The sequence below is a fragment of the Carcharhinus amblyrhynchos genome, chromosome 6, assembly GCF_965287045.1.
Source record: "Carcharhinus amblyrhynchos chromosome 6, sCarAmb.v2.hapA, whole genome shotgun sequence".
Taxonomy (NCBI): Eukaryota; Metazoa; Chordata; class Chondrichthyes; order Carcharhiniformes; family Carcharhinidae; genus Carcharhinus; species Carcharhinus amblyrhynchos.
In genome coordinates this window covers 34589707-34605699 of record NC_137329.1, presented here as the reverse complement: position 1 = coordinate 34605699, position 15993 = coordinate 34589707, and the positions used below count along the sequence as shown (strand labels likewise).

General features: G+C 41.0%; 1 protein-coding gene across 5 annotated transcripts in view; it reads left to right on the top strand.

Moving 5' to 3' along the window:
* Positions 1–15993, top strand: part of trim66 (tripartite motif containing 66) — a 210952-nt gene that overhangs the window by 116433 nt on the left and 78526 nt on the right. For 3 of the 5 annotated variants that reach the window (XM_080190176.1, XM_080190175.1, XM_080190178.1), the window contains exon 2: positions 6029–6132. The exons of 1 other annotated variant lie outside the window; for it this stretch is intronic. In XM_080190176.1, the coding sequence (XP_080046302.1) occupies positions 6029–6132 (104 nt within the window). The remainder of the gene's footprint in view (positions 1–6028; positions 6133–15993) is intronic. One more of the 5 variants, XM_080190179.1, reaches the window with a different exon arrangement.

Genomic DNA, 15993 nt, shown 5'->3' with positions numbered 1-15993 from the left:
AAGGGGCTGAGGACACATTCTTGTGGAGCACCAGTGTTGAGGGTGATCGTGGAGGAGGTGTTGTTGATTGCATTGAGCTCATCAGGGTGGGATGCATTGGAGCCGGCGATTTTACCTGCCTTCATCTTGTAGGCTTTTATGTCTCGCCATAGTTGGCAAGAGTCTGTGTGGCTAGCCTGGTCCAGTACTATTTTTTGGCATCTTTGATAGATCATATCTGGCTTTATTGTATAGGTTAGGGTTGCCTGACCTGAATGCCTCAGATCTGATTTGCAATTACACGTGCAGATTAGCTACCTATGTTGTTTGCCTAAAAACACCATTCACTGCCATTTAAAATTCATACGGCAATTCTGTCACAGACATGTCTTTTGAAATTTGGTGGACATAGGTACACTCCTATCTCTCTCTGGGTCAAAGAGTATGGCTATTTTTTTTGAAACAAGTGTTTGCATGCTTCATGGGTGGAATACGAGTGCAAGAGATTTTGAAATGTTTCTTAACCTATTGCTCTTTGCATCTAAATTATGACACTTTACATTAAGCAACAAAAGTGCTGGAATAAAAACAAAAAAAAGTTTGAAAAATGCAGGTCAGCTGGCATCTGAAGTGAGAGAAAAAACAGTTCATGCTTCAGATTGATAATAACCTGATGCCAGAACTTGTGTTTAAGTAGAATGCTGATTTGTTTGTGCTCAGGTTCACAGAGATCATACCGAGGCCCTGGATATAGCACACGCGATATTTTAATGCAGTTCAGGTAACCATGACTTCATAAGCCTATGCAGATCCAAAAGATTGTGCAGACGGGGACAACAAGGCTGGACTCTGCTGTCACAGCAAAGCTATGAGGGATGGTTCAATGAGATGGGACTCTTGTTACAAAAAGAGAAGTCTTTAAGGGAATTTTGTAGGATTATGGGAGGCATTTAATGGGACAGAGCAATATTTTAAAATCTACTAGAGTAGCAAGATGTCAGAAGAAATTTAGGATAGACACTGAGTATATCTTTTATCTGGAATGTGACGACCACTGGAGTGGATTTGCCGGTGTCTTGCGACCTGTCCTTGACTTTTTTGATCCCATAGTTTTGCTGCTGAATGCAAGAAGGAATATTCTTCTTGTCACTTGGTAGTACACTGTTTAGATATTGCTGAAGAAAGAGACCTGTTGTTGAAGCTTTTCATCTTGTATTTATTTGGAATGCCAAAATTAAAATGATTGCTCCCAAATTCTATCCTGATGAGAACACAAAGAAAAGCTTCAACAACATGTCTCTCTTTTCAGCATTTTAAAAGTTCTTCTATTCCACAGCTCCTTGTGGCTTATTACTTGCAAACTGTTCTCTTTCTAAAATTTGAGGTCATGGTTCTCTGAAATTCAACTTGCGCTTTAGCTTGATGTGCTCTTTTTAATATATTTAGCAGCAACATAAACCATGATTTAACAATGGATCCTGTTGCTAAAAGCTGTTTAATTTGTCCAATTCCTTTCTACTTTACATCAAATGGTTTAATTCACTGTTGACAGTAAATGAATGTACAGGATTGTGGAAAACAGCATTCGTATAGATGGTGTATAGCCACTGGCCTTCATGCCCCCACACAGGATGATTGTGGCTGCAGACCTACAAATTAAGTCAATTAGAAACAAAAAAATGATTTTTATGTATTCAGCATTTTCAGCAAAGATCATTGGTGTGTAATTAAATCTGAGAGTCTTTAGAAGTAAATGATTTAAATGAGTTATGACTCCTGATCTTTTACACTTAAAAACAAAATATCCAAAAATTTAACTGGGTCAAAGCTGTTTGGAATTGCACAAGCTGAAACCACTAAACTGTTTGTTTGGTACCAAATGTACTGTACAGTGAAAATCATTACACACCAGTTTATATCGATTAGTTTTATTAATTTCTAATTTAGGTTAATATGACCTATGGCAACACTCCCCAAACTATTTTCCAATATGATCCCATTTTAACACTTAAAAAAATGAACATAGCTCCAGATACCAACAAAAACATAATAGCAATAAAGCAGTGTTGTAACATTCAATGCAATATTATTAAATGTGTATTATATAACAGACCAGATAAATATGAAAACTTGTGCTTTTTAACATACTTAATAAAAATGTGTTTTATATATTCACCAGTCCATTATTACTCATGGATCTTGGCTGGTAAGAACTGAAAGAGCAAATTTAGGTTCTTTAAGTATCTGATGTTGTAACCCAGGTTGTCCTGCATTGTGATGATGTGTTGGACACGGGCAGACTGCGAGCTCAGCAGAGGAGGCATCATGCTGGGTTCGTAGTTGGAGCTAGGCCTTTTCCTATACATCTTGCACCTAATTTTAATCTCAGTGATTATGACTTTTATGAAAATAAATAAGTATTTAGACAAAGTGTTAGGATGACTCTAGTCTCAGATTTTAATTAGCAGATGGCAGTGAGAAGTTGCCTGGCTATTTGTGAGAGATATACACTTCACTTGCCTGTAAGAGGACAGCTTCAACTGCCCTTAAGAAGCTCAACACCACCCAAGATGAAGCACTCTGCTTCATGAGCATCCTACCCATTGACTACCTGTTTCCTCTACTATGTGTGCCATGGTAGCAATTGGCATTATCTACTAGATGCACAGTAGCAACTTGCTAATACTTCTTCAGCAGCACCTCCCAGACCCACAATTTCTATCGTCTAGAAGGCCAGGGGTAGCAGGTGAATGCTGGGAACATTATTACTTCCAAGTCGCACATTCTGACTTGAACATGATTCACTGTACTTTCAATATTATTCGATCAAAATCCAGAAGTTCCTATTTAATGGCAATGTGGGAGTATCATCACTGCTGTAGCCATTCACTAAATAGTCTTCTCAGGGAAAACCTAAGGAGGGTATATAAATGCTGGTCAGAATCTCATATGTTTCACTAAGACTACCTAGCATTCTTATAAACTTCAATGAGTGAAGACTCAAGCTTTCCTCAAAAGGCAATCCTTCATGCCAGGAATCAATCTAGCGAATTTTCTCTGAACAATTTTCAATGCAATTATATACTCCTTTAGTAAGGACATCAGAACAGTACCCCAGGTGTGATTTTTCTCCAGGTATAGTTGTAACAAAATTTTTCTCCTGTTATACTCTATCTATCTTGCAATAAAGGCTAACATTCGTTTTGCCTTGTGATTCCTGAACAGGACTTTCAGATTCCTGTGTACCCCAGTATTCTGCAGTCTTTCTCCACTTAAATGGTATTTTCCTTTCAGCTAAGTGTACAAACTCTAATTTTCCCACATTTACTGCTCCATCTGCCAAATCTTGCCCATTCACATAACCTATCTATAACTTTTTGCAGACTCTGTGCCCTCCTTACAACTTATTCCCCTTCCTATATTTATATTATTAGCAAACTTGGAAGAAAAAACTAAGTGTATTATAACCAAGCCATTAATATAGATTGTAAATAGTTGAGGCCCCAGCAATGATGCCTCTGATGCTTTCCTATTTTCAGTTTGTCTCTCCAGAAATGACCCATTTATCCCAAAAACCTTCATCCATTCTCTCTTTTTAGATACTGCTAGACCTGATGAGTATATCAGGCATTTTCCGTTTTGGTTTTCCAGCACCTTTTTTAAAATTAGGATTTAATTCACTGCCACTTGAACACCCACCTTGAAAATGTCTACCCCTGCTCTTTGGGATTTCCATTTGTCTTTTTTACCTTGTTCATCTTTGTTGCTTTCTATCTCCTTTTCTCATGTTTGATCAAATCTAGAATAGAATCCCTAAAGTGTGGAAGGAGGCTATTTGGCCCATCGAGTTTGACTCTGACAGAACATCTTACCCAAGCTCTAAACTCTAACCCCATGTGTTTACCCCACTAATCCTCCTATCCCACACATCTTGGGACACAAGGGACAATTTAGCTTGGCTAATGCATTTAACATGCACGTCTCTGGATTGTGGGAAGAAACCAGAGCACCAGGAGAAAAACCACCAGACATTGGGGAAAACGTGCAAACTTCACGGGGGCAGTCACCCAATGCTGGAATCTAACCTGGGTCCCTGGTGCAGTGCTAACCACTGTCATCCTACTAAAAGTTGCTTTCACATCAACATCTTTCTCAGCACCTGGCTCTGGCTTTCTTTTCCATGTAGGTTTTGAATGAAATTTCGTTCATGTTTCAGATCCACTCATGATTACAGATGTCTCCTAGACATTACTTACTCCTCAAACTGCTGCTCTTGCTACATCCTGAAAGCCACACTGTGCCATATGCCACCAAATTCATACTCAACCTGTGTTTTCAATAGCACTGGCACTGACTCACCCTGTCTCAAGGCTGTTTTGGTTCAAAGTTTCATTTCATCCTTTGTCTCATCTTGTGACTAACCAAAGGTTGTCTTTTTTTTTTAAGATGCAAAGGATCACAAACTTCAACCACTCATGGATACCAAGGCCCCTCCGAACTTTTCTTTCACTTTACTTCCCTCTGACTCCATCTCATCTTGTGCGATTATCCTCTTGTTTCCTTTCTTCTACTGTGAATTTCTGCTTTAAATGAAGGTTTTCAACTTCATCCCCTTGCATCCTCACGTCAGTGAATTTTGGCATGAAACTGATCACTTCTTCTGTGTCTACTATTTTGGTTACTTCTCCCTGCTCCCCCCACACAGCATTTTGCTCATCTCCAGTATCTTCCTATTACCTGGATTGCTCTCGCTTGTCTCCACAGACCAAGCTATGCCTGCCTTTTTGTGAGATTGGTGAAACATTCCTCACCTTCCTCCTTGCCAGCATCCGTATTCAATGGATCATCCTCCACTATTTCTGCTACCTCTAGCATGATGCCATCAAATGTACCACTACACTGGGGAGAGAAAATACAGATTGGGTGACTACTCTGTGGAACACCTCTGTCCAATCTGTAAATGTGACCCCCAAGGTTGTAGTTTTGTTATTTTTAATTCTTCACCTTGCTTCCCTGCTGATCTCTCTGTCCCCAGCCTCCTTTCAGTAAAGTTCAGCAGCTCAAGAACACTTCGTCTTTTTATGAGATACTTTACACCTTCCTGGAAACTGAGTTCAATTTTAGACTGTAACCTTTTTGATTTTAATACCTTATATTGCTTTTGGGCACTCTCTCCTGCTTCTTAATTTCTTGTCACATTACCATTTCCTTTGGCCTTGCACCTCCAAATCTTTTGACCTTTGGTTGCCCCAGCTGAGCAGGATGCAGGTTGACAGTTGGGGAAGGGGAGCGTGATAGATTGGGTGGGAGATTGTGAGGTGGGTGACTGGAGGGCAATTGTGAGGCTCTAATGTTGCCACATTAGTGTCTCACCGCACCACCATTGGCATTTAGTGGATGGGGGATTTGCTCTGCAGAAAGACCACTGAACAAGCCCTTTTGGAGAGTGCTGATGGCAGTTGGTGGGGATATCCAGCCCACTGGTGGTTTGATTCTGTGTGAGACCTAGTGCTGTCCAGGTATGTTGCCTGGTAAAATCAGTTGTATTTCATAAATTTTCCAATTTGGATGGGAAGTTTTTGACATAAGAGGACAGAAATAGAGTTAATTGTTTTAAATGTTATTTGACCTGTTGAATATATCCAACATTTTCTGTTTTCATTTCAAGTTTCCAGCATCCACACTATTTTTGCTTTGTCTCTCTTTATACTCTGCCTACTGGGAACAGTCAAGATTGTTTATTATCACTATCTTCAATTAATACATCTGTGGCAAACTGCTTGGGAAGGTTAAGGCATTACTTAGGTCATAATTTGGATTTTGTTTTGATCAGCTTTATTTGAATGTGAGTACGTACAATCAAAATTAATATCACAAAGTTTATTTTCCTAGATACAAATTTGTGACACGGCATTGCAAATTCATTTCCTCTTTGGAGGTGGTCATTTTTTTCATTAAGAAATCAAACAGAATTTGTTACTGCTATATGTGTGGTTAATCTCATTTCCTGTTGTTGATTTGATGTCTTTTGCTGCTCTGGCTACCTCAGGCATTATCTGTTGCCCTGCTTGCAGGCAGACGTGTTTCACAAGCGATGTAGTGGAGAATGTCTTCATCAGAGACTATCCCCAAGTAATTCAAAAGATGGAAAAGGTAAGCACGATACAAATATTAAGTAGTAATCTGTACTTTTTTTTTGCTAAAATTTAGCACTCATTCAGTGCACTGCTGATAGTGTGTAATCAGCAAGATTAATCAGTTCACTAGATCAAATATATTTATATAGACTGTGCTAACTGCGTCTGTGGTATAACCATAATTCAGGTTTTTGTACATGTTTCATAATGTATTTCATATTTTCTCTATACAATGGCCAAAGTGGAAGAGAAATTGCTTGTTGATCCTTTTTTGAAATGGCAATTCGGTTCATAGACTATATATTATTAGATAGAAATTGGCCCTTGTTGTATTTGTTTTACAAACACAATGACCCCCAATTTTGGGGATCAGTGTCTTGCACCCCAACGATACCTGGAAAAAGTCTGACCCAAAATTGAAAGGATGGTCATGTGAAACAGAAATTAAGGTGGGGCACCTATCAGAGCAGGCCTCATCTGTTTTCTAGATGTCAATGCATTCTAGCCAGAAAATGCTATGAGAAAGCAGAAATGAATTATTTTCACTGATCTGGCACCAAGAGAAACAGAGTGCCCCTCCTGACTCCAAAGCTAGCAGCCTAATATTCAATACTTCAATCAGGTACGCTGCCTGTTTGGATGTGACGGGTGCCAGCTACTCATCATTTTGTTCAGATGGGATGCAAGGACTAATTCTGCGTAATGCTCAGCTTTTATCTATCTTTGAGCTAGGATTGTTTCATATGACCATCTGACACTCCAACATGCGGAAAGATTGACACCATCCAGGACAAAGCAGCCTGTTTACTTAAATCCAACCAACCAGTGATATCAAATCAACCACTGCACAGTGACATGCATCAGTATGTTCTATGTACAAGATGCACTGTAGCAGCTCACCCAAGGCTCCTCTAACCGCACTGTCCAAATCCATCACCAACCCCCTCCCTCGCGATCACCTAGAAGAACAAAGGCAGTAGGTGCATGATAACACCACCTCAATTTCTCCACTGAGAGACACACCATCCTCACTTTAAACTGTATAAATTCTATAATGGTCAAATCATGGAACTCCCTACCTAACAGCAGCTTGATGTATGCACCTGCATGGACTACAGTGATTCAAGAAGATAGCTCACCCCCACATTCTCAAAGGCATTTAGGAATGGATACTAAATGATAACTTTGCAAGAGATGCCCACATCCCATGAACAAATGAAAGACGAGATGAACTTCTCAAACTGCATGTATGTTCTGGTGTTTAGATTTGTGTATATATTTTTGAGTTCTCTTATCTTCACTTTTTATAGTAAGCAAGATTGAGATTATTCTGACTACCAATTTTTCTATCTAAACTAAATGTATATATCGACGGAAGTGGAAAGGAACAGCTGACTTTTGAGATGACAAGTGCACTATCATGTTGCAAAAATGGTCTAGCCCCCTTACCTCAGCAAGTGAATAAGAGTAAACATTCTATGTTAGTAACATTGTTCAGAACTGATAGCATCATATTGGTTCCTGTGTATGTTCAGCATAATGATTTGTACTGGAAGTGGTGTCAATTACAAGATGATCCAGATAGTGTTCTGCTGAGTGGGTAATGAGCAGATGCCAGGCCTCAGTTTGGTTAATTAAAAATTTAGTTTAACTCTGGGTGTGCTCATTGTAACCAGGAAGGTAGATTTCTGAGGAAGAGAATCTGTTATTGAAACACTGATGATATTGATGATTATGTTTAGAATTGTCTGTACTGCAAATAGGTGTTTAAATTTATTTTATTTACTGAGAATAAATCAACTAGTGGTAATGCAACTGTCTATATCGCCTAGTAGCATTCCTGTATTCTGCACTTGAGTCATGTTGCATCAGCGATAATGCAGGCTTTTCTACGTTGCAGCCAACACCAAAAATAGTTTTTCACTGTAAGAACATCAGAAAAAGAAGATGCAGTAAACAAAAAGGCGATAAGGTCCCTTGAACCCACCTCACCATTCAATAAGTTCATGGTTGGTTGAACATCTACATCAACTCCATTTTTCCAGATTTATCCTAATATGCCTTGATGTTGTCAATGCCCAAAAAACTGAATTTCAATTTTGAATATACTTCTCAATTGAGAATGCATCACCCTGTTGGATACAGAATTCCAAAGATTCATAATCCTCAGTGAACAAACTTCTCATTTGATCCAAAATGATCAAGTCCAAGGTGATTATGTATATCGAGCCCTCTAACAATTTTACATTTCAATATCATCTCTCCATCTAGACTTCAGAGAATTTAGACCCATCCTACTTAATCTATCCTCGTAGAACAGTTATTTAATTCTGAAATCAATCTCATCGCAGCCCCAGCAAAGTCTGTCCATCTGCCTTAAGTATGCAGACCAAAAACTCTTCACAGCATTTCCAGGTGTGGTCACATCAAAGCCCTACATAACTGCAGCAAAATTTCTTTATTAAAGTCCAACCACTTTGCAATGAAGGCTAACATACCATTTGTTGGCTTCATGACTTATTGTATCTGCAGAGAATACTTGCACCATACAAGTTTAACTCTGATTTGTGTGGTGTAAGGACCTAAATTTTCCCTCCTCCCGTACCCATATGTATTTGCATCACCTTTAAATCATTCTGCTTTTTAAAGTGGACGATATTACATTATCCTTCATCTGACACCATCTTTCCCAATCACTTAATTGATCTGACAATTCTTGCCCTTGGCTTGTAAAGTTAAAACCAATGATTGCATTAGATTAATGTTATGTGAGTTAACAGAATTTTCTTGAAATTTGTAAGTAACCTTTTGGCCCCTCTCTAGGTAGTGTTACAATATATTTAATTTCTGTAACTGCTATAGATAATACCATTCATTTTGAATTACTTTCTTGAAAGTCTGCAGAATTTCATTTGTTAACTTTCTACATCCTACTAAAATTTGTGACACAGATCTAATGTTGTGTAATAAGCAAAGTTAATTCTGGTTTTCATTCACCATAAAGGGCTCACTTTATTTCAGTTCTTCTAATAACAAAAGGAAAACTGAATATTACTCTGCAACATATTTCTTCTCATCTTAGTTTCATCAAGAAACTTTGCACCTAAATGATTGCATCTAATATGACCTTGGGTAGGTTTGGTGGTAAGAAGCTAAAGCAGCAACAAAGTTAGCAACTGTACTTGAGAGAATATTTGATCCAAGCTTGCGGTCAACACACTATTTTCTTTGTAAACCTGTTGGTGTGTGGTTCAGCTGGGTCAGTTTTAAAAAAATTGAAACATTTGCATGCTGTAAGATTAGTGAGTGTTGCAACATACAGGGGAAATGTGCAAAAAGTAACATTTCTGGAGGTTGTAAATTGCCTAGACCATGTCATCAGCGCAAACTTAAAAGTTATGGTTTTAAGGGTCAACGAACTCTTAAGTGTTTTTCTCCAAGATGCTGACAGACTTGCTGAGTTCATCTAACATGTTATGTTTTCCTTTTTTGTTTTGAGTGTGGATATAGACAGAATGAGAGGGAATAACCTCATCAGCAACCAGAGCAGTGGCTTTGCAGCTGGCCCTGTTGTTAAGCAGGGAGGGACAAAGAGCACTAGAGCAATATTTCTAGGGGCCTCTATAGTTAGGAGTGCAGATAGATGCTCTGTGGACATGAAAGGGACTCCGGGATGGTATGTTGCCTCCTTGGTGCCAGGGCCCAGGATGTCTCTGGATGGACAGAAAGATTCTAAAGGGAGAGGATGAACAGCCAGAGATTGTGGAACGTATTGATGTTAACGACATAGGTAGGAAGAGTGAGGAGGTCCTGCAGCAGCAGTTTAGGGAGTTGGGTAGAAAATTAGAAAGTAGGGCCTCTAGGGTTGTAATCTCAGGATTATTCCCTGTGCTATGTGCCAGTGAGGCCAGGAATAGGAAGATAGTACAGCTCAACACATGGCTGAACAGCTGACATAGGAGAGAGGGTCTTAGATATCCAGGGCAGGTGGGACCTGTACAAGAAGGATGGGTTGCATCTAAACTGGATGGGCATAAATATTCTGATCGGGAAGTTTGCTAGTGTCACATGGGAGGAATTAAACTAATTTTAGCAGGGGGTTGGGAACCAAAGCAAAGGAGAATTAACTGAAGAGGAACCAGAGAATAGGGCCAGTAAGACTCCGAGGAAAGAGCAGACAGGGTGTGATTGCTAATCAGAGAGGATCTGGTGGACAGAAGTGCATTTGTTTCAATGCGAGAAGTGTAACAGGTAAGGCAGATGAACTTAAAGCTTGGATTAGTACTTGGAACTATGAAGTTGTTATTATAGAGACTTGGTTAAGGGAAGGGCAGGATTGGCACCTTGACTTTCCAGGATACAAATGTTTCAGGCAGGATAGCAAGGGATGTAAAAGGGGTTGGGGAGGGGGGGTTGCACTACTTGTTAAGGAGAATACCACAGCTGTACTGCGGGAGGACACCTCGGAAGGCTTGTACAGCTAGGCATATGGAATAGGAAGGATGTCGTCACAATGTTGGGGGTTTACTATATTCCCAACTGCCAGTGGGAGATAAAGGAACAGAAATGTAGGCAGATTTTGGCAAGGTATAAAAGTAACAGGTTTGTTGTGATGGGGGATTTTACTTTCTTGTATATTGACTGAGATTCATTTAATGCTAGAGGTGTGGATGGGGCAGAGTTTGTAAGGCATCCAGGATGGCTTCTTGAAACATAATGTACATGGCCCAACTAGGGAAGGGGGCCATACTGGATCAAGTATTGGGGAATGAGCCCGGCCAGGAGGTCGACGTTTCAGTAGGGGAGCAGTTCGGGAACAGTGACCACAGTTCAGTAAGTTAAGGTACTAATGGTTAAAGATAAATGTCGTCCTCAAGTTCAGGTGCTAAATTGGGGGAAGGCTAATTACAACAATATTAGGCAGGAACTGAAGAATGTAGATTGGGGCAGATGTTTGAGGACAAATCAATATCTGGCATGTGGGAGGCTTTCAAGTGTAAACTGATAGGGATTCAGGACTGGTACATTTCTGTAAGGATAAAGCCTAAGTATGGCAAGTTTGGGAGCCTTGGATAAGGAAAGATATTGTGAGCCGAATCAAAGAGAAAAAGGAAGCATTTGTCATGGTTAGGAGGCTGGGAGTGCATAAAGCAAGTGTGGGATACAAGGGAAGTAGAAAAAAACTTAAGCAAGGAGTAAGGAAGGCTAAAAGGGCTTACGAACAGACATTGGCCAGCAAGATTAAGGAAATCCCAAGACTTTTTAAACATAAAGGGCGAGAGGGTTGGCCTACTCAAGGACAGGGGAGGGAATCTGTGCATGGAGCCAGAGGAAATGGGTGAAGTAATATATGAGAACTTTGATGAATACTGACACAAAGAGGAGGACTTGATGCATAATGAGTCTGGGGAAGGGTGTGTAGATTGTTTTGAGTCATATTGAGATCAAAAAGGCGGAGGTTTTGAGTTCTTGTGAAACGTCAAGGTAGGCAAATCCCCAGGGCCTATATGGGATGATGGGTTATACCCCAGAATACTGAGAGGCAAGGGAGGAAATTGCTGGGTCCTTGAGAGAAATCTCTGTATCCTCACTGGCTACAGGAGGATTAAAGAATAGCCAGTGTTGTTCCTTTATTTAAAAAGGGTAGCAAGAATAATCAGAGGTAATTACAGGCCAGTGAGCCTTACGTCAGTGATAGGGAAATTATTGGAGAGGATTCTTTGAGACAGGATTTACTCCCACTTGGAAATAAATGGATGTATTAATGAGAGGCAACATGATTTTGTGAAGGGAAGATCGTGTCTCACAAACTTGATCGAGTTTTTCAAGGAAGTGATGATTGAGGATAGGGCGTGGATGTTGCCTACATGGACTTGAGTAAAGCCTTTGACAAGGTCCCTCATGGTGGACTGGTGCAGTTGCATGCAATCAGAGGTGAGCTGGCAAGGTGGATAAAGAACTGGCTCAGCCATAGAAGACAGAGGATAGCAGTGGAAGGATGTGTTTCTGAATGGAGGGCTGTGACGAGTGGCATTCCTCAGGAATCAATGCTGGGACCTTTGCTGTTTGTAATATATATGAATGATTTGGAGGAAAATGTAACTGGTTTGATTAGTAAGTTTGTGGACGACAGACAGGTTGGTGGATTTGCAGATAGCGATGAGAACCGTCATAGGATACAGCAGGCTATTGGTTGGAAACTTGGGTGGAGAGAGATGGCAGATGGAGTTTAATTTGGACACGTGAAGTAATGCATTTTGGAAGGTCTAATACAGATAGGAAATATATAGTAAATGACAGAACTCTTAAGCATATTGATATGCAGAGGGATCTGGGTGTACGAGTATACAGGTCACTGAAAGTGGCAATGCAGGTAATCAAGAAGGCACATGGCATGCTTGCCTTCATTGGCTGGGGCATTGTTTAAAAATTGGTTAGTCATGTTGCAGCTTTATAGAACCTTAGTTAGGCTGCGCTTGCAATATGGTGTTCTATTCTGGTCACCACACGACCAGAAGGATGTGGAGGCTTTGGAGAGGATGCAGATGAGATTTACCAGAATGTTGCCTGGTATGGAGGGAATCAGCTGTGAGGAAAGGTTGGAGAAACTTGGTTTGTTCTCACTGGAATGTGGAGGTTGAGGGACAACTGGTAGAAGTCTATAATGGGATGGGAACCTGAACTGTAGCTCCAATGTACAGGAGAATGAGAATAGGGAGGTCATGGATAAGGTTTCTAGGTCACAGTAGTGTATTGGCAGGTGGGAGGGTGGTTTGAAGTGCGTATACTTTAATGCGAGGAGCATACACAATGAGGTGGACGAACTTGCAGCCTGGATTGGTGCCTGGGACTTCGATGTTGTGGCCATTACAGAGACATGGATAGAACAGGGACAGGAATGGTTGTTGCAGGTTCCAGGGTTCAGATGTTTCAGTCAGAGCAGAGAAAGTGGTAGAAGAGGGGGAGGCGTGGCATTGTTAGTCAAGGACAGTATTACAGTGGCAGAAAGGACGTTTGATGTGGACCTGTCTATTGAGGTAGTATGGGCTGAGATTAGAAACAGGAAAGGAGAGATCACACTGGGAGTTTTTTATAGGCCTCCAAAAAGTTCCAGAGATGTAGAGGAAAGGATTGCAAAGATGATCCTGGATAGGTGCAAAAGTAACAGGGTAGTTGTTATGGGGGACTTTAACTTTACAAATATCGGTTAGAAAAGCTATAGTTCAAGCACGTTAGGGGGGTCAGTTTTTGTCCAATGTGTGCAGGAAGGTTTCCTGACACAGTATGTAGATAGGGCAACAAGAGGTGAGGCTACATTGGATTTGGTACTGGGTAATGAACCAGACCAGGTGTTAGACTTGAAGGTAGGTGAGCACTTTGATAGTGACCATAATTCGGTTACGTTTATCTTAGTGATGGAAAGGGATAGGCATATAGCGAAGGGCAGAAGTTATAGCTGGGGGAAAGGTAATTATAAGGCTATTAGGCGAGATTTAGGAAACATAAGGTGGAGTAGGAAATTGCAGGGTCTGGGAACATCTGAAATGTGGAGCTTGTTCAAGGAGCAGCTACTGTGAGTCCTTGATAAATATGTACTTGTCAGGCAGGGAGAAAGTGGTCGAGCGAGGGAACTGTGGTGTACTAAGGAAGTTGAATCTCTGGTGAAGAGGAAGAAGGAGGCTTATGTAAAGATGAGACGTGAAGGCTCAGGGCACTGGAGAGTTATAAATTAGCCAGGAAGGAGCTAAAGAGAGAGTTAAGAAGAGCTAGAAGAGAACATGAGAAGACTTTGGCGGATAGGATCAAGGAGAATCCTAAAGCTTTCTACAGGTATGTCAAGAATAAAAGATTAGTTAGGGCAAGATTAGGGCCAGTCAGAGACAGCAATGGGAAGTTGTGCGTGGAGCCTGAAGAGATAGGAGAGGCACTGAATGAGTATTTTTCGTCAGTACTCGTGCAGGAAAAAGTCAGTGTAGTCGAGGAGAATATGTCGATACTAGGTAGTAGACTAGACGGGATTAAGGTACATAAGGAGGAGGTGTTGGCAATTCTTGAGAGTGTGAAAATAGATAAGTCCCCTGGGCCGGATGGGATTTACCCTAGGATTCTCTGAGAGGCAAGGGAGGAGATTGCAGAGCCTTTGGCTTTGATCTTCATGTTGTCATTGGCTTCAGGTATAGTGCTGGAAGACTGGAGGATAGCAAATGTTGTCCCCTTGTTCAAGAAGGCGAGTAGAGACCATCCTGGGAATTATAGACCAGTGAGCCTTACTTCTGTTGTTGGCAAAGTTTTGGAAAGAATTATAAGGGATAGGATTTATAATCATCTAGAGGGAAATAAATTGATTAGGGATAGTCAACATGGTTTTGCGAAGGGTAGGTCGTGCCTCACAAACCTTATCGAGTTTTTTGAAAAGGTGACCAAAGAGGTGGATAAGGCTATATATATACGTTGTGTATATGGATTTTTAGCAAAGTTTGATAAGGTTCCCCATGGTAGGCTGTTGCAGAAAATGCAGGTGCATGGGATTGAGGGTGATTTAGCAGTTTGGATCAGGAATTGGCTAGCTGATAGAAGACAGAGGGTGGTGGTTGATGGGAAATATTCAACCTGGAGTTCAGTTACAAGTGGTGTACTGCAGGGACCTGTTTTGGGGCCACTGCTGTTTGTCATTTTTATAAATGACCTAGATGAGGGTGTAGAAGGATGGATTAGTAAATTTGCTGACGCCACCAAAGTTGGAGGAGTTGTAGACAGTGAGGATGGATGTTACAGTTTGCAGAGGGACATAGATAAGCTGCAGAGTTGGGCCGAGGTGGCAGATGGAGTTTAATATGGAAAAGTGTGAGGTGATTCACTTTGGTAAGAATAACAGGAGTACTGAATATAGGGCTAATGGAAGGACTCTTAGTAGTGTTGACAAGCAGAGAGATCTCAGGGTATGTGTGTGTAGCTCCCTGAAAGTAGGCACCGAGGTTGATAAGGTTGTTAAGAAGGCATACGGTGTGTTAGCTTTTATTGGTAGAGGGACTGAATTTCGGAGCCGTGAGGTCATGTTACAACTGTACAAAACTCTGGTGCGGCCGCACTTGGAGTATTGCGTACAGTTCTGGTGGCCGCATTATAAGATGTGGAGGCATTGGAAAGGGTGCAGAGGAGGTTTACCAGGATGTTGCCTGGTATGGTGGGAAAGTCTTATGAGGAAAGGCTGAGGGACTTGAGGTTATTTTCATTGGAGAGAAGAATGTTATGAGGTGACCTAATTGAGGCATACAAGATGATCAAAGGATTGGATAGGGTGGACAGTGAGAGCCTTTTACCTTGGATGGTGATGGTTAACACAAGGGGACATAGCTTTAAATTAAGGGGTGGTGATTATAGGACGGATGTCAGAGGTAGGTTCTTTACTCAGAGGGTAGTAAGGTCGTAGAATGCCCTGCCTGCAGCAGTTTTGGACTCGCCAACTTTAAGGGCGTTCAAATGGTCAGTCGATAGGCATATGGATAACATTGGAATAGTTTAGGTTAGAGGGTCATTAGATTGGTTCCACTGGTTGGCGCAACATCGAGGGCTGAAGGGCCTGTACTGTGCTGTGATGTTCTATGTTATGAGGGGCATGGACAGAGTGAATAGTCAGAAGCTTTTTCCCAAGGTGGAAGAGTTAATTACTAGGGGATTTAAGGAGCGAGAGGCAAGATTTAAAGGAGATATACGAGGCAAGATTTTTACACAGGCTGGGTGGGTGCCTAGAACTTGCTGCTGGGGGAGTTAATGAAAGCAGATACAATAGTGACTTTTGAGGAGCGTCTTGACAAGAGCGTGAATAGGATGAGAAGAGAGGGATATGGTCCCCGGAAGCGTAGAGGATTTTAGTTCA